Source organism: Cynoglossus semilaevis, unplaced genomic scaffold (assembly GCF_000523025.1).
Source record: "Cynoglossus semilaevis isolate Cse_v1.0 unplaced genomic scaffold, Cse_v1.0 scaffold1699, whole genome shotgun sequence".
NCBI classification, from domain to species: Eukaryota; Metazoa; Chordata; class Actinopteri; order Pleuronectiformes; family Cynoglossidae; genus Cynoglossus; species Cynoglossus semilaevis.
This window is the reverse complement of record NW_007585112.1, coordinates 410,480-428,839: the sequence shown is the minus strand read 5'-3', so window position 1 is coordinate 428,839 and position 18,360 is coordinate 410,480. Positions and strand designations below refer to the sequence as shown.

The 18,360-nt window shown below is 39.5% G+C and overlaps 1 protein-coding gene across 1 annotated transcript in view; it reads right to left on the bottom strand.

Annotated features, from left to right (window-relative positions):
- Nucleotides 1-2,332: 2,332 nt before the first annotated feature.
- The window catches only part of itga11a (integrin, alpha 11a), a 35,448-nt gene continuing 19,420 nt past the window's right edge, over nt 2,333-18,360 (bottom strand). The window contains exons 12-30 of the mRNA XM_008337124.2: nt 17,998-18,146; nt 16,761-16,904; nt 13,388-13,591; nt 12,162-12,292; nt 11,877-12,043; nt 10,747-10,886; nt 10,429-10,539; nt 10,252-10,337; nt 9,539-9,749; nt 9,297-9,395; nt 6,592-6,668; nt 6,214-6,297; nt 5,980-6,070; nt 5,779-5,892; nt 5,531-5,614; nt 5,327-5,437; nt 5,061-5,156; nt 3,765-3,878; nt 2,333-3,530 (exon numbers count right to left, since the gene is read on the bottom strand). Of these exons, the coding sequence (XP_008335346.1) occupies nt 3,453-3,530; nt 3,765-3,878; nt 5,061-5,156; nt 5,327-5,437; nt 5,531-5,614; nt 5,779-5,892; nt 5,980-6,070; nt 6,214-6,297; nt 6,592-6,668; nt 9,297-9,395; nt 9,539-9,749; nt 10,252-10,337; nt 10,429-10,539; nt 10,747-10,886; nt 11,877-12,043; nt 12,162-12,292; nt 13,388-13,591; nt 16,761-16,904; nt 17,998-18,146 (2,291 nt within the window). The 3' untranslated portion in view covers nt 2,333-3,452. The remainder of the gene's footprint in view (nt 3,531-3,764; nt 3,879-5,060; nt 5,157-5,326; nt 5,438-5,530; nt 5,615-5,778; nt 5,893-5,979; nt 6,071-6,213; nt 6,298-6,591; nt 6,669-9,296; nt 9,396-9,538; nt 9,750-10,251; nt 10,338-10,428; nt 10,540-10,746; nt 10,887-11,876; nt 12,044-12,161; nt 12,293-13,387; nt 13,592-16,760; nt 16,905-17,997; nt 18,147-18,360) is intronic.

Sequence of the window (18,360 nt, the reverse complement as noted above, 5' to 3'; positions counted from 1 at the left end):
TCTCATTCTCTCTCTCTTCTGAAAGCATCACCACTAAAACCAAGCAGTGATGTGTTGCCTGTTTCATACATCTAGATTGAAAACAGCCTGAATTCTGCTGGTTTTTATCATCTGTTTATTATCGATTATTACTGTCTGTCATGTCCAATCCATTTAAGTAAGAGAGTGGAGTCAGCATGAAGGACTGCTGGGTCTGAAGATGGACAAGTCAACAAAATTAGACATAAGTGTGATTGTCCTTCCATCTCATCACAATCAGTATCTGAAGAGCAGAGGGAGGAAACACAGAGGAAAAGGTGAAGACAGATCATATTATGCACAGATGAGGCTGCAGACTGAAAATGAATTCTCTTCCTGGGCAACCTGTACCTCTGTAATGCTGAAATCACATTCAACAGCCTGTATCAGGTGCCACAGGGGAAAGGTTAATCTGCTGAGGTCCCAGCTGCCGCTCAGTCCTACAGTACATCCGACTGTGTCCTCTGGTGGTGGAACAGAGAGAGGACAGAGGGAGTCTTTGGCTGCAGGGAGTTAGGACAGCTGCCAGCTTTGTCTTCTTGTCTCTTTGTCTTCAGGGATGTCCTTGTTTTGTTTGGTCTGGCCACAAGGCTGAAGGGATGACTAAAACTGCACTGCAATCATTGCTCATGGGTTATGTATGCAATCTCCTGGATGAATTTCACAATGTCTCTGATAAGAATCTGAATATAAAAGGACCAAAGAATGAGAATTGGGAGCGACCCACCCCTCTCCGTGATGAGTGGTTTTGAAGAGCATCAGAAACTGCAGTGTGGAAGAATGAATGAAAGACTAAAGTAAACTGCACATTATTTCAGGAATCGTTTCAGTCACTTTGCTTTTTTAAAATGTCATACCATTTCATCAGTGCAACCACATGTTGCCAGAGAAAGAAGCAGCCATCTCTCCAAACAGCCCTCAAAATAAACCCACCTACTGAGGCCCTAATGATGATGGACAGAGCTGATTTATACAAATCAGTGCCAAGTCTGTGTTCCTTGTTTATCCTCCATATTTTACTGCCACTGTTAAGACTATTATCATTTTGGTTTTAAGTCATGACAAACTTTAAAAGTGTCAAAAATGCATCAGGGTATCAAAAAGTGAATAAGCAGAAAATCCTAGTTTAGTTTGATTAACACGTGTAATTTATAACTAATTAAAAAAAGACCCCAGATCAAATACCTCTATAATAGCACCTACAGCACATCCTCCCCCACGCTGTATTAATTGGCGTCTTATGTTGCTATGTTTTTCTTTGGTCAGCTTTAATCTGTAATTGGATTTGTTCCTACTTGTTTTGTTACCATACTGAGGCTTATTGCATTTGCTCTAGAATGTCTCCACGTGCCTCGGGGATTAATATGTTTTCACCGTAACATTGTCAGTGACAGATGGCCCAGAAAACACATCAATGTGGTTCATTATTCCCTGACTCTAAACTCACATAGAAAACAGTTCGAAATATTTCACTTCTTCCAATTTGTCCTCACAATGGATTTTGCAGATGTCATTAAAGTCGCCACAACAGCAGCTGCTGATGTTAAACTGATTTCAAACAGCAGGGACCGGAAGTGTCACTGTCTGTGATTAGTCTAGACTTTAGTGCTAAAATACTGCAAAGTAAAATATTAGCATAAATAAAAGTGATTTTCCTTTGAACAAAGGTACCCCAGAATAATGGCTGTGTGAAAACGGCCATAGCAAACAAACAAACAAAAATAAGAGTACAACAATAAGAGTAAAACATTTCCATACAAAAATGTTCTTTCACTCTGTTTGCTGTCATTAAGGGTATTAAAATGTTTTTATTTGGTGGGGGGAAAATCCCACATCTATCCCTTGTCATTACAGCTAAACAGTTTACCACAGTCAACTGTTTGAGCTCTAATTTGCTCATTCCTAATCTTGTTCATTCTTCATTTGCTTTTTAGTCCAATTAGTGCCACATTCTCTAAACTCCATGGCAGGTCTCACTACCACCAACCATTCTGCCTTTCCTTTTGTCAATCTGAGCCTCTGACACTCATCTCCACCCACTGCAGTCTGTCTATCGCATTCTTTTGGATGGATGATCCAGGTACCTGCAGCCGTTCACCTTTACATCCTCTGCTCCTCACATCTTTAGCTTCTGACCTCCTGACTTTCACCCATCGTCCACTAAAGTCACCCCCCCCCCACCCCGGTGTTTTCCACCTGCTCTCTTCTCTCCACAGCCCTGACCAACTGTAATAACTATATATCTTTGCAGCTCTCCAGACAATGGTAATGAAACAATGTGTTTTCCCTCTTGTGCAAGAACGACGTATAAAAGACGTGTTCAAAATATTTTATTTGTTTGGCATCTCACATTTTCTAATACCTCCTCAAAACCTAACTGACATCCATCTGTAATGCTGTCATTGATTTAATTTACTCTTACAGCAAAAAACTACAATGCACTCCAATCTGAGGCACTTTCCGTAATATGATCAATACAAATATTACAATTGTAACTCACTAATTATTTAGAAAAGCAGTACTTCATGCACACCCTTTGCGCTGATGCAGTGCATTGTAGAAGGTATACAAATGTCTCTCCGTTGGGTTTAATATCACAAGACTGACTAAAAAAAAAAATAAATCCCTTGAACCAGACATTACAAAGTATATTGCCACAGACCTACAAGAAATAATACTGAAAAGTACCATAATACTGAAAGGGAATACAAAGCTACTTAAATATTTACACAATTCAAGTTCAATTTGTACAAAGTAAAAGTGCATCAAATGTTGACAGACCATCGCTCAAAATAATAATTCTAAGAAAAAGAAATGGATTCTCCTTCACTTCAATGACTTCAATCCTCCTCGCACTGTGAAACAATTACTTCGCTTTTGGCTTGTTTTCATAAATTAAGTCAACTCAACATAGATCAATATACAATAGAGTAATTTTACATACAGGGTGACTCACCCTTGAGGTTTTTAATGTCTTTACAAATGTATTGCAGGCGTTTAATAAATACTTATAAAAAAAAGGCTGAGTCAGAGGAGTGACTGGCTTACATTTGCCTTTAGGACATTTGCCTTTAGGACATTTGCCTTAAGGACATTTGCCTTAAGGACAAGTGGCCTAGTAAATAGACTGGCAGTTCTGACAGTGAGAAAAAGCACCAGAGCTCCAACGTCTGTGAAGGCACAACAGAGAAGGCAGTGGGATACATGACCAGAGAAGGCCCTGATGTGGCGACAGTGCAGGGTGGCTGTGTGAGTATGACAGTGCTGACTGTAAAGGGTCGGGGGGTGGCATTGGTCAAATCCAGTGCACTGAAAAAGCCTTGCTGTCTACACAGTGTCACTGTGGTGTTAGGGGGAGGGGGTGGGAAGGTTGGTCCCTGAGTATTGGAGTCCCCTGTGAAACAGGTGTCTGCTGGAGGAGCCCGTATCCTACGTTACCGTTCTTCAGCCACTTTTCCATTGGCCTCTGGCTCGTCCTCGTCTCTGTGCTTCTGTCTCTGGAAGAAGCCAAGCTGAAAAGAAAAATGACGCAGGAGACAAGACCAGAAACAAAGCGATGAATCGATACCAAAAGCAGGTTCTTAAAAGCAGAAACTCAAAACAAATGTGGCTCATGTGAGTCTCATCACACTTGTAGAGAACATGTTTTCATTGATGATAAAGATAAAAATGTGTTTACCCGATAAAACCTATAAATAAACCGAAATCACTCAACCACTCTTTTGGGTCCGTCTTTGCAGACTTACCTTCCACAGAGCGAGACTCAGCAGAGCTAAGAGGAGAAGTCCTCCCAGTGTACTACCAACGATGATCCACGTAGGGATCCTGTAATCTCCCTCCTTCCTGATCTCCAGGACAATCTGTCACATAAAATAAAATAAAATTCAGTTCATTACGTCTTTTATTATACCCACATTAGTTCACAGTAGAAATATAAATACAATTGAAATTCACTTCCATTACTAATTATTCAGATGGACAGACATCTTTATTCAACTCTCTTTATGTCCTTAATAGTTTAAGAGTCTACATGTGAACCGTATGAGGTCAGAGGAACAAAATTCAATTTAAAATGCCTTTTAGCTCTTAGATGATAGTTTTACAAAGGTATGACAGCAAAAAGAAAAGGAACGAAATACAAGACGGCAGAAAGACCTATTCTGAATGGACAAAATCAGAAGTGAGCAGAGTTTGGAAATAAGCATGAGAGGAAGGTTAAGATGGTTTGACCACGTGCTCAAGGGTAAAGATATAAGATAATAAGATATTCTTAGACAGATTGATGTTGTTATATGAATGTATAAGGGGGAAAAAATCCATAAAGACTTTATGGATGTCGTGACTGCTGGTGTAACAGACAGCAAAGAGTGAGTGAAGCAGAGTGAACCGATAATTGAATCTTGCATGGTGGGAGAAAATGATGGGAGAAAATCAGTAAAGTTGTAGACTAGTCATGAACACATATGGAGATGTTTTACTGTAAGTCAAGAGCAAAAACACTATTTTCCCTAATCCCAAACCGGAGATCGATAACACGTACACAGTAAACACTTAAATCGAATCTCTGTCTGCTATTACAGTGAAGAAGAAAAAGAAATAAACACAATGGCCAACAGATGGCAGCAAAGATTAATGACCAGCTCTAAGCTGTTACATGTTGCGCAGCTGGTCCTTTCGGTCCCTGAGCACCACACAGCACGTGTTCTCCAGCAGCAGCCTCCGCCGCCTGATAATACAATGCCTTAATTATCGAGTGCCAGGATGAATAATGTCAGAACACATTAATGTTGGCACGAAAATAACATAAAAAATTAAATGGTCTCATCTTTGACAAAGTGTTTCATGACACACATTAGACTGTCTTATTTTTTTACTATTTTAAAGACACTCCCTTGAGCTGAATAAACTGTTCTCCACACGTGAATGAGATAAAGCCAAACAGGACGCATCCAACAAATTTATTATGCCTTCATGAGCTCATCTGTGAGCCAGGTCAATCCTGGGACACAGACGGTTTACAAAATGATGGGACGTTGACTCACATGTCTGACAGGCCGCTCTTCATGTAGGAACATGGGGCTGGAGGAGGGGAGCACCACTGATGCACTGGTGACCAGCTCCAGGATTTTAAACTTCAGCTGGTGAGGAAAAACACAACAGCTTTCAGACTTTACAAACACATGACGCAGCTAAGAGACTACAGAGCTGTCATCAACAACGGATCAATCAAAGCAGGACAGTGAGCTGCAGAAGAAATGCATTCAGACATGTATCGGTGTAAATATAAAAAAAGAATATTTATACTCACTGCATGTAAAGTATCTATTCTCAGAGCTCCAATGATTCTAACAGCAATCTCTTTGTGGGAGGCCACATTTACAGAGCACTGGATTGGCAGAATTAAAGTGTTGGATCGGTTCTGCGTGTGGAAAACAGATAAAGCCTTGTGTAAAACTACGACTCTTAAGACGGGAGTCAAACTTTAAAACAGTGTAGATGTTGTTAAATGTACCAGTCGAGAGAAGCGGGTCAGGTCCTCAGGTGACGCTCTGCTCTCGGCCACATGCTGAGGTGGTAAACAGTAGGTACCGTCCCTCTGCAACGACAGGGAAAAATGACATGATCTACACAAAGACAATCGATGACACAGATATAGAATTCAAACTCATTAAAACCTGTTACGAACTGTTATTCGTTTTATTATTTATGTTCTAATAATTAATAAGTGCATCAGTCGTACTGATCAATGATAACACTCACCTGATCAATATGGAAATCAGATATCTGCAGCAGTTGGTTCCCATTCTTTGTCATCTCTGGTACTTCAATGTTCAGCTGCAGATCCTTGACAGGGAAGTAGCCGAGGTTTTGGATCTGAGAGGCAGATAAATGTAAAAAAGAATGAAATATATTTCCAGAAACGTATTAATGAATTGCCGTGCTGTTGCTCCTGGCTCTTACCTGGAAAGTAAAGTTGACAGGAGGTCCAATGACGCCAGGCTCCTCCAGAGACAACTCTGACTTGATTTCATACCGAGTTGGATTTGAATCCCTGTGATTGAATGAAAAAGCACAAAAACAAGACACGGCTGATTATTGAACTCATCTTTAAATATTGGTGTTCACATAAGAACACACACAGCAGTTTAAAGACTTCAGCGACGATCTGTTGAGTCAGGACTGCTGTTGACAAACCTGGTGAAGAGAAGATCTGCCTCGTACTTCAGTGAGTAATAGATATCTCTGAAGTTATCAGCTGTGCTCATTTCCTCCCCGTCACTGTTGACAAAAACATTTAAACAACCTCATCAACGGTGCTACAGTGAGGCACACCAGTGAAAATATTTATCAGTGCAGCGAGTTCTGGTTCCAGCTTGTCAGCTTTTTTAGCTTGTCTGGAACTTGCCACTTGGCTGATATTGTATAATGGAAGTAAGGTCTGTTGTTCTTTCCTGGATGTCAGCTGAGGACAGACCTCTCTCTGAGTTGAGGACACATCCCTGTCCATGTGAGGACACATGTATGCAAGTATTTCGCAGCACAAGGAAAAGGCTTTAAAGTTTATGTTCACACCTGAGAGCCTCCAGGATGACCCTGACGTGGTCCAGGAAGACGGTGCGACTGAACTCAAACTCCAGGCGAAACAGTACCTACGCAGGGGAGAGAGTTTAAAACATAAATTGTCTTTTTTATTGACGTGTGTTACTGTATATTGTTTCATTATACCATTGTTTCTTGGGTGCTTGGCGAGTGTATCACTGTTACGATTTATAGCAAACCATAAAAGCTCTGTCCAATTTTTGACTTCACATATAGCTGTACTATACATAGAGTGTATACTTTATACTTGACAGTAATGACTCTATATCATCCAAGGAGTAAAGGCTGAAATAATCTGAAGTAAAGCTCTGGGGTTAAACTTCAGGTGTTAAAGGACATGTCCAAATGTCCAAATGTTTAGTACGGACAAAATTAAGGTCACAAATGGGCCAGACGAGGAGAGGAGAAAGAAGAGAAGATATGTAAACATTATTTTGACTTAGTAGAAAGCAGACAAGGTTTATGACACTCTATGTTCCCATGAACTCCTGACAGATTTATTCTGTCTAGGGACAGTTTTATTTCTTCCTCCACAGATTGTAAACATATACCATAAACCTGCTTTTTAAATAGCCTTCCTTAAAATTAAGGTAAATTTTGTATTTTATCCTAAAAACTATGTTCTCAGTTAATATTTACTCTCATGAATAGGGCAACTACACGGTACTGACAACTACACAGTAGAGACAACTGAGGGAGCAGATATGGATTATGAGAAAATATTTATTTTATTTATAAACCTACAGAAATAAGTATAACCAGGTTTCAATCAACATCCTGTAGTGACTGTTCCTTCATCCAAACATTTTGGTTGCTACCTTCGCATGTTTAAATACAATACAGCCATGAAAACCTGATGATGAAAGGCTTAAATTACACACACTCAAAAAAAATCAGATTTGAGTTTTTATTGGACTTTCTGTAACCGGTAAGTTGTTTGGATGATGCTGCTGTTTTCATGTTTCAGTTGAACATGGACAAACAAAGAATAAACTATCTTTTTTAGGATGACATGCTCTACCCACACGACTGAGCCAAACTGACCGTCAGTATTTCAACATAACTACTGTCCCGTATCTCTGTATACACCAACAGGAAAGCACTCACTTTCCTGCAGCAGCGCTAAAGTATACAGTACATCAAATGCAACAGGAAAAGTCAAAACAAACTGGTGATATAAAAAAAGATTGCCCTCTGGTCAGAGGTTTGGACCGCTTCGTCACTGGCATTGATGTAACAGTTTCTCTTGTTTAACTCTGTGCCACATTTTTTAAATGGCTCCCAACCAGAAGGGTTCAGCCTCGTGGCTCTGGATGCTGTTCAGGCGGAATAAGTGGTTATGAATCACCCTGGGAGCTTTAAAAGGGAGAGTCGTGTGATGCCGAGATGGTGATCTTTTTGTCGTTGTAGCCATGGAGATGGCTATTGTTTGTAATAATGACAGTCTCAAACTCATCCAATCACCTCCATGACCTCAATCGTGCCGTGTTTGTCAGCAGATCGTCTAAAGACAGACAGATTCTTTTCGGGCCTTAATGGAAAAGAGCGAGCGGATATAATCTGACTGCTCTTAACTGTGAAACTGGATCCACGATCAGTGTCATCCCTATCAAACTTCATTCAAACATCACCCCTTAAAAACACAACAAGAGGTCAGTGCTGTGAGTTTGACTAGACAGTGCAGAGTCTCATAAATATACCTGACATTACAAGCCTGAGGAAAGCTAAGAGAGAGAGAGAGAGAGAGAGAGAGGGCAGAAATGAATGTGAGAATGTGGAACAGATGAGAGCAAAAATAACACATGCCAATGTGGTCTTTTTTCTCTTTCACCTGGTGCACCACGCTGCAGCAGTGTAGAAACAGAAGACAGACTTCTTTGTCTTCTATATTCCCAGCCTGCTCTCTCTGTAACTTTTTAATATACCAAATAATCACCACATGCTAGAGCTACATTCAGGCAACCATGTGATTGATGGTGAGTCGTCTCCGGACGCTGTATGTTATGGCTCACGTCCCAGAAATTCTCGAAACTCTACACTATAGGTTTGAAGTTACAGTAATGTTTTTCTGTCACTGACAGGTCTGTGCTTTTTCCTACCAAATGTTGAAGAGACTGAAGACCTTCTGACCATAGTCTTATAAAATATTGTCTCAGAGCAATCATCAACAATGATGTGACCGTAATGGTGTAGGTACGTTCAGGTACATCAAATACTGTATATTTATTATAAATAGGTTATGGTTGAATGTCACTGGGATACATTTTGAGGAAATAGGACAGTTGGCTTTCACCGGATGAACAGTTAAAAGCACCATTAACTCTTTGGATTTGCCTGCTATCCTTTTTAGGATGGTATTATTATATAATACTTATATACTGTGCATGTCTATTGATAAGGGGGGACAGACAGGTCTGCTGTCCCAGGCCCCAGAACTGGGCCTTAAACAATGGAAAAAAAGTCACAAATTGTCACAAATAAAATCTAGTGCACAAACCTGTAAATAATTGACCTACTGTTCTTCCACTTACTGTTACAATTTGTACAAAAACCTATCAATCAATACAGTGGAACCTTGGTTGTACGAACGGCCTTCAGGAAAGAATTAAGTTCAAAAACCAAGGTTCCACTGTATTTGACTTCAGTAATCATTTGAGCGATGTAATTGTTTGTCTCACCTGACTTTTGGCTCTCATGAACGGAGCGCTGACATTACAGATCTTCTCAGTCCTATGTCTGTACTCATTGTGACACTCAATCTTGGTGTCTGAATTGTCCTGAATCAAAAACAGAAACAAGTCGTTTTACTTCCAGCACCCTTCATGTTAGAAGTCTAGAAAAAACGTCCGTAATTAGAGGGTTGTTATAAGAAAACGTTTTATCTCAGAATATGCATTATGCTGATGACGGTCGACTCTACCTTGACGATCAGGCTGGAGAAACTGAGGTTGGGTGAGTAGGTAATATTCAGGCGAGCTTTGTAGGCGTTCTCTCCCTTGTTCTCCAGTCGGACGTCCACCACCATCCTTCTTCTGTTTCCCTCTAACACCCGCAGAGACCCTTCCGATCCGTGTTCCCCCAGTTGGCGACAGAAAGCACCACGAGACTGTACAGGCTGAGCACAGAACTGACTGGGAAGGTAGGAAAAAAAGAAGAAACATCGACATGAGAAATGATAAGCAGAACATGGACAGATTTGGCTCGGGGAATCCTTTCTTCAATTACTGAATAATTCCATTACTTTGATTACTTCCCTAAAATGTGCTTCATTAAAAGTGTGCAATTATTTTTGGTAACAATGCTGATGTGATGTCTATACTAATATCACAGTGGTAAATCAGTGCAAATTTACCACGGTGGAACAAAAACATAGAAAACATTGAATCAAATCATTCTCCCTGCTGCGACCTTCCTGCAGTAGCTCTGCGCTCCACTAGGTGGGAACCACTGCCAACAAACTAAGTGAATATCACTAAGTTTGTTAAACAATGAAAGAAATGCAGATACACATAGACAGAGCCTCAGTGAGGGCTGCAGGTCGACTGTCGAGCCCTTAACTACATTTATATTTGTGTACTTTTCTGTGTACTTTTCAGATGCATCTTAAGCTACGTTGAATATGTGTGTACCTACTTTCGAGTCATTAGGTCAGTCATACACTGAAGAGCCAGGTCTGGTATGCAGCGGTCGTCTTCATCACAGCCGTTCCAGAAGGGCAGCTAGACGAAGAATAAAGATCAGGTACGGTCAATAAAATGTTCTTTTCATTCACATTCGTACACAGTCTCCCACTAAGGGACAAACCTTTACCTCAGTCTTCACCACAGTCGGCCAGCTCTCGTCTAGTACTGCTCCCTGGTCTGGATCTTGCAGTCCCACTTGAACAGCAAACACTATGGGCCTGGCATTGTCTGTGGTTTCCTAAAATGAGGTTTTAAGCTGGATTTACTCCATCATTGTCAGTAGAGAAGTGTTAAAAATACAGTTATAATCTATGTTAAATTTGTTGTTTGTTTTTTTTTTTTGCATCAAATACATCTACCAAATCATTCTAACATTTTTGCTAAAGTAATGATAATAATAAAAACAAACACTTTTTGCGTATAATTCCTTAATGACAGGTCTCACCATGACATGGAAGAAGATGTGTGCGCAGGTCTCCTCTCCAGGAAGGAGGGTGAGGTTCTGAGGTTGAAGGTTGTTTGGATCATCCAGTATGGCCCGAGGATTGAAACGTCTCTCCGCCACAGAGACATTATATCTGATACCTGTTGGGTTAAATGAACATTCAAATAATTTAATGGTTAAGAAGAAATACATATTTTTGTTTTAAAATGGCCTGGGTAACTATTTTTGATTTTTGTATTAAAAAAAGTCTTTATACAAAAAGTTTGAGAACACTCATTTAAAGAATTAGACTTCTACCACAGACATCACATCATTATTCATTTCTCGCTTCGCGTCATAAACATCAGCCCATCTGCAGCTCATTACCGCCAGGACAAGGACGGGAAAATTAAATAAATGTGTTTTACTGTATGCAAACAAGAAGAGAGAAGACGGGACTCCCTCCCTTCTGGGTCTTCTTTGTTTAGGTTCATCTGGTAGATGTGATAAAGATGTCATGGGTCAAGAGGTTAAATTAGAACACACTCCTAACACACCCTTGTCTCCACTATGTGAAACTTGACCCTGACATGATATCTCTTAAAACAAATTATGAGCGGCTGAGGTTCTGGTCTGTTTGGAGGTGGGCCACACATTTGTTAGACTCAGGTTTCTGGTGGCTGTCGCTGCCACAGAGAAGGGAGAATAAAGGATATAAAGCTGTGGACACAAAGGTAACATTCAATGCCTGGTTAAGAAATGCTGTCCTTAGAACAGATACAGTTCAGTAGTGAGCTCAAATCACCCTGATACCATTGTGATTCAATGTCTTCACTTTTTTTACAGGAAACCACATGCTGACAGAAGCATTTCATCCAGAGCATGAAAGATGTATTTATATTGACACGGCGATGATTCAACCTGTCATGGTATAGTGTCAAAATAACCAGAAGAATATATATATATATATATATATACATATATATCTATCTATATATATAAACCACAATTCAAATATCTTAGCCTTAGTGGGTTCATATATTTTTTTAACTTAACTTTATATTCACAAAAAAACAAGCAAATAATTTCAGCAGGGAATGACAAGAGCAAAATCAGGAAAAGTTAGCAGTGGATTATTTTTACTGGCTCACCAATTTCCTGTGTGGGGAGGATGGCTGTCCTGGCAGTGATGTTGAAACATACTATAGCTGACATACAGGTCACGTCTTTGCCACCTCTCTGACAGTCCTTCACAAAGATGTTGATCTTACTGGGCTCGAACCTTACATTGACGTGTATCCGGATGACACTCTGTGACCTGTGAGGGCATGGAAGTGTTACAGAAGCCAAGCACCGAGCCCTGCTCGTCCCAGGATGCTTATAAAACTCTCCCTTGTCTGACAAAGGTATTTTGGTTTACTGAGGGAAGGACACACCATAGTAGAACAGCTGCTCCAAGGGAACCCACTGCCAGGTCCACTAATCCATCACCGTTCATGTCCATTACACCATGGATGCTGCGCCCAAAGTACTGCAGGCCAGGAGCCAAATCAGCAGCTGCTATTCTCTGATAAACAAAAGGCAGAAAATACAATCAACCAGACGTGAGAACGATGTGATGAATGTCATTGTTACAGCAGCGATTTGAACCATGTGGGTCATGTTTTTGCAAATAACACAAACAATTAGCTGAAGCAGACATTGAATAAACACTTTCCCCGGAACGTTTTATTTTGACTCTCTGTGTTTAACACATACAAAGACAGACAGTTTACTGCCTATGAGATTGGATAACAGAGTCTTCGCTTTCTAATCGATGGTCCTCAGACATACATATCATTCTACTCACAACTGCATCTGTTCATTACTAACTTTTTTCTTTGACTTCTATAGTTAAATGTCACAATCAGCTGCTGTCTGACAAAGTCCTGAAGTAGGCGATTACTGGTTCTAGAAATAGTAATCCAGAAGATTTAGCATTAATCATCCAGTTCCAGTTTCTCTATTTTATTTCATACACAATGGTGTCATCTTTTGAATCATGATCCAACTTAAATAAAAACAAATTCACGACAGGAAACAGTAGCTGTGTTGTGAACTACACATCAAGAATGCCCACTTTGTGGTAGCTTCATTTATAGGTGATGCTAATGAAAAACAGACAGTGCTGATATGTTTAACCTTTACTATAATGATTCCTAGGATTATAATCGTACATATTTTTTCATGGAGAGTTCCAAGAAAAAACTGTTGAGCACTTTCTGTCTCTTTGGGGACAATAAATAGACATATAGTTTTTATAATATCATGTCTGAGGTATAATCTCAAACCACTAATTGTAGGAAAGTTCAGATTCTCATGTTATGATCTGACAGTCAGCTGCATGTTTTAGTTCATTACCTAATTGAAACAACCTTTCTGCTTAGCCTTTTAGCTCTGACGTTGCTGTTTTTTCTATTTTGCATAAACGGGTTTTTGCAGATCATCAAGTGTTTGGTTGAGCATGGCCTTGGCTGTTCCCAGGGGCAGAACCAACAGAATTTGTAACCATTACTGGCTTAAACAATGACGAGAGTGTATTTGACCAAACCACTAGTAACCTAGGAAATAGAAACATGTGGTACCGTATGAAAATACCCGTCATGGTTTGTATTCCTCATACCTGTTTGTACTTGCGGATTATTCGGTTTTGCTGGCAAAAGAAAACATAAATCGCTCCTTTGTGGTCGTCCTCCAGCGGAGCTCCAACCACCAGGTCATTAAAACCATCGCCATTCAGATCAGGGACAGGAGCAAGCGATGAACCGAAGCGAGCATTCTGGCCGCCGTTGTGGATTTCCAACGTGCCTTCATGGACAAAACGGTTCTGAAGGATGAAAGGAAACATAATGAAGCAAAACTTCTGTCATGTTATTAATGGCGGTCTGTTTAAAGGGAATGCGCTAGATGCAAGTGACATCATCTTCATCTGGCTGCCATGAGAATGTGTTGTTCCTCAGACCTGGAGATACACATATCTGAAAGCAGCTGCTTCAGAGTCACAACAACTTTTCATCCTTTTCCAAAGTTGATTCTTTTTTCAAATATCATTATGTCCATATGTTCTATGAGAGCAACACTACTGTGCTAGCCAACTTCAGTGAAATATGTCACTCAAAAGCTAAGGAATCACAGTATCTCTTTCTGAAGACTTTTTGTTTTAGGACTTTTACTTAGCACACACTTTAATACTTAACACGTCTTTTAGATTTTGGAAGAAAACTCTGAATTGTTGGAAAATCTGTAATTGTTATGGACCAAACTTTCATTTTTCACTGACAAACCTAATAGTATTTGTTAAATGACTCATTTTGACTTAAAATGTGCCCCTCTCTATCACACTTGTTCAAAGACAGGATTTTCCTAATTAGTTTCAACGCTCTGTGGCTTCGTCTCTTATGGCGTCAAGGTTCTTTACACAGGCTCAAAGGACACACAATTTCCACAGTACTTTTGATCCTTTAAGAATTTGCATACTGATTTATCCTCCGTCCTTGATTGTTTTCATAGTACTTCTAGATGTAGACAGTGACATCTTGACTTCTTGCTATCAAAAAGTGTTCAAAAACTCCCAGAATTGTGCTTTTGCTATTCATTTTTCTCTGCCTCTGTTTAACCAGTAGGATAAACTAAATGGTAAAAACCCAAAAGTCTCCACTTTGTTCTTTTGCCTCTTTGCTTTAGGTTTTCATTTACTGAACCAAACTACATGTTTTGGTTTTAATTGTATTTTAAATCAACCTTTATTTTAACTACCGTAAAGCTCAATTACTTTATGCCTTTGGCAACAATGGAAAAGCCATTTAGGCTTGAGGTTAAATAAGGACTGAAGAACTGCCCAATTAAATGTTTAGATATCTGGTTGTGTTCTTAATGAGCCTTAAGTGAGGTTAAAAAATAGCTGTGAATTTCAAAGCAGTTTCCATCCTGAAATAGAAAACAATGCAGTCTAAGAGAAACGGAGCCAAGATCACGAGGCCATCAGTAGTCATGCATATCATTGCTCCACTTGGAATCTTGGGTCATAATGGAATTTGGACTCAGCAGACAAAACATGAGATCATTTGTTTTTACAGTTAAATAGATGGGAAGCGCGATGATTCAAGGAAGTAGCTTTAACGTCTCAGCTACCTGATGTGTGTGTGTGTGACACTAGTAGAGATTGATATAGAAACCAGGAATAACACAAACTGCAGTGATGCAATTTTAAACATATGGTTTGTAAGGAGGTCACAGCAGGTCATGACAACTTTTTGTTTTTTGTTTTCACATTCCACCGGGCTAAGAGATATTTATCAAATCATTTTAAGGTTGTAGGTATGTAGTTCCCAGTGTGAACTTAATATGTGGGAACTTCCTACAAATGTCAAACAATGCTTTCTTTAAAAGGCTTTACATTTGTAGAGATGAATACAAATGTTAGAATGACAAGTGACAAAAACTATATCGTAATGTAGGTTTAAAGAAAAATAATGTAAAAGTCTTGTAAACTAATGACTCGTCAGATTTAGGTGTCAGTTCTCTGAGACACTGTCCCTATAACCAGCAGCTTCCCCTCATAAGAATCTGCAGGCACTGTTCATGTTATTACACTACTGTGGGTAATGGCTGTTTTAAAGTCCAGACTTTTACTGCAATCCATCAAATGAGTGAATAGATTTAGAAATAGGAGCTGTGGGAAAATAATTTCAGTTTCAGTAAGTAGACATAAAAAGCAGACATAAAACTATGTCTAGATGTTAACCTGCCAGTCCTGAAGTCACTTTGCAACGATGGGTAAAAAAACAACAGGTTTTCAACAAAACAACAGAATCTTTGTGTTGATGAGTTAAAGAAGTAGCAATCTGTAAACTTTATGCAACAGAACATCTGACTCAACTGCACTGTGACCACTGATCAAACACATGCTGTAGGGTATTGTTGGGAATACAGTGTTTTCAAAGTTTTACTTTTTGGCCTGAGTGGTCAGGGTTCACACGTCAGGCGTCTGTGAGATGGTTTGGTCCAACCAGGTATATAAAGCCTCGCCATTGAATTGAAACCACTGGGCACACTTATTATTCCAATGAGAAGTGAAAACACTGGAAAATGTCCCTTTCTTAAAAGAAGCTCTCTCCTCCAAACGCTTGGCTGGAATTGTTTTGAAGAAGAAAAAAAAAAAGCTCAATAGTTTCCTGTTGAGTTCATTCAGGGCAGCCAATAAAGCCTGTAGCAGAGAGCGGCAAAGTTTTCTTCATTTGATCTCCACATTAAAACCTGACAAGTCCATATGTCAAAACTCCTGCCTTCAGTGTGTTTGTCTCTTTAATGCGGAGTTGAACCGAAGCAGAGGATGGTAGAGTGTGTGTGTGTGTGTGTGTGTGTGTAAATGAACACCCAAAGTGATGTGTGGTACAAATGACTGGAAAAGTCATACAGTTTAAGCAGGTGTTGACCCAGTCCTGGGAGTAGAAGTCTGCAGTTGACTAATTGTTTTTCCACATCAAACCAAATCAAATCGAGGGCTAAAGCAACGACAGCTGACAAAACAGAATGAAAAATCAACATCATAAACATATACAAAAACAAAATGAAAATGAAAACTTCTGTTACAGATGAAAAGGAAAATGTATTTTTCAGACAGAATGTCTAACAGGATCATGCCCCTCAGCAGTCTAACGTACAGGTGCAAGGAGTGACCCACGGCTGGGCACAACTCGAAGCAGATGCTCAGTGGACCTTAAAGCATACAGTCCTTGAATGATAAATGAAGCAACAAAGGATTTGACAGGTGTGTTGTAATGAGTATTTATATAGACCCGTTCACACCTATGGTTCCATATAATGGAAATGCCATCAGAATAAAAAGTTCATCTGTCTGACCCTAAGACACTTTCTGTAACCCTCTTGTTTTGAGTCAAAGGTGCGACAATCTCCCAGGTCTGGCTAACAACAACATGAAGGCCCAACCGTTAACCATGAGTTCATTGTCTCTGTTTGTCGGCGTCTCTACGTACCAGCTCCGTCACTCTGTAGATGTAGACCTTCCCCTTCTCCATGCCTCCACTGAAGTACATCGGCGCTGCTACCAACAGGTTGTCAGTTACCCCGTCTCCATCGAAATCCAAAGCTGCAATTTCACTGCCATAGTAGGAGCCAATCTGAAGTAGACATACATGTACATATAAATATATACTTTATCTCAAATGATCAAAAAGACAATTCAGGCTGTCCAGTTCGTAGCCACTCCTGTTGGCCTTGTTTATTTGCTGATGATTATTGACTTATGAGGTTCAACTCTAAAAGCTAAGACCCAGAGTCTGTCATGAGTAACAGGCCACTGCTTTCGCAGATGGATTAAACACTGAGGCGGATGGAAGATCATCTATTGGTTTTACACATTACAAACATCTGGTCATAAAAGATCCCTTTCAAAAACAGCCAAATCAAATAAAAAGTTTGTTGCAGAAAACATCTGCTGTTCTGGATGGAGCAGGATCACTGCTGATCGCTTTCCAGTGATGAGTCCAGCAGTCGTACACTCTGGAGCTGGACACTTCTGAGAACACATGCCAGATAATCTGATGTTGAAAAAAGAATGCATCAACATGAAGATTATTTGTTATTATTAACTGTTAAATATGAAGTTCACCTCCACATCGGGTCACACACACACAAGAAAAATAAATACTGAACTATTTATGTTACACTTTTTCAAAATGTCTAGGATTACTTCCAAAACATACACTTATCTTGTGTCTGTTTCCATGTGGGGATTATTAATGATTGTAAAAAGTAAAGAAAAATATTAATGGCATTAGTAGAAGAAACGAAACCACAGCTAAATTAACTCAGAGATAAATGTTAGTTCCAGGCTAACAGTTGACAAAATATTCCAATAAAAATAAAGAAAATATGTTTTAAATTAGTTAGCCAAGAAAATAACCTAACAATAGCCTAAAAACAGTAAAAGCAAAACAACCCATAACTGAATACAAGAGAGTGTCCATGTGTTAAATAATACAGTTATAATAGTAGTAGTACAGTGGAGTAATGCTGCTTCAACCTACATCTACTTGAATTAAAGTACACAAGGATGCAGTGTTGAAAGGTTTTTGAACTGATTTAAAACACACCAAATCTATACGTTCTCTACTGTTTCTATTCAGTTGATTAGTTCATTCATGTAATGTTGAAAAATCATTTTTATGATATTTTTCTTTAGCATGCAGTTCAGGTCACACCCAACCGTACCTGCATGCCTTTGAGGGAGTGCAGGATGGTGAGGTTGCCGGAGTTATTCAGAGTGAAAATAATGACTTTGCCGGTGTGGTTGAACCTTGGAGCTCCTGCTACCAGTAGACGGCCATTTTTGGCTGATACCACAGATGTCACCGTATAACCTGTTAACAAAGAAACTGGGTTAACCTCACCTTTGTTAAAAATTAAGATCACATGAAGGAGATTTATTGTCTGACTGTTTCAGTTTTATGAAATCACTTGCTAATTGGTTGGAGATCATTTTTATTTCCAGCTTTGACTGATGAGCTCTTGGATTGTAATAAAAATTCCAGTCACTTTTTTAGCATTATTTCCTTGGATTCTTGAAGTGACAGG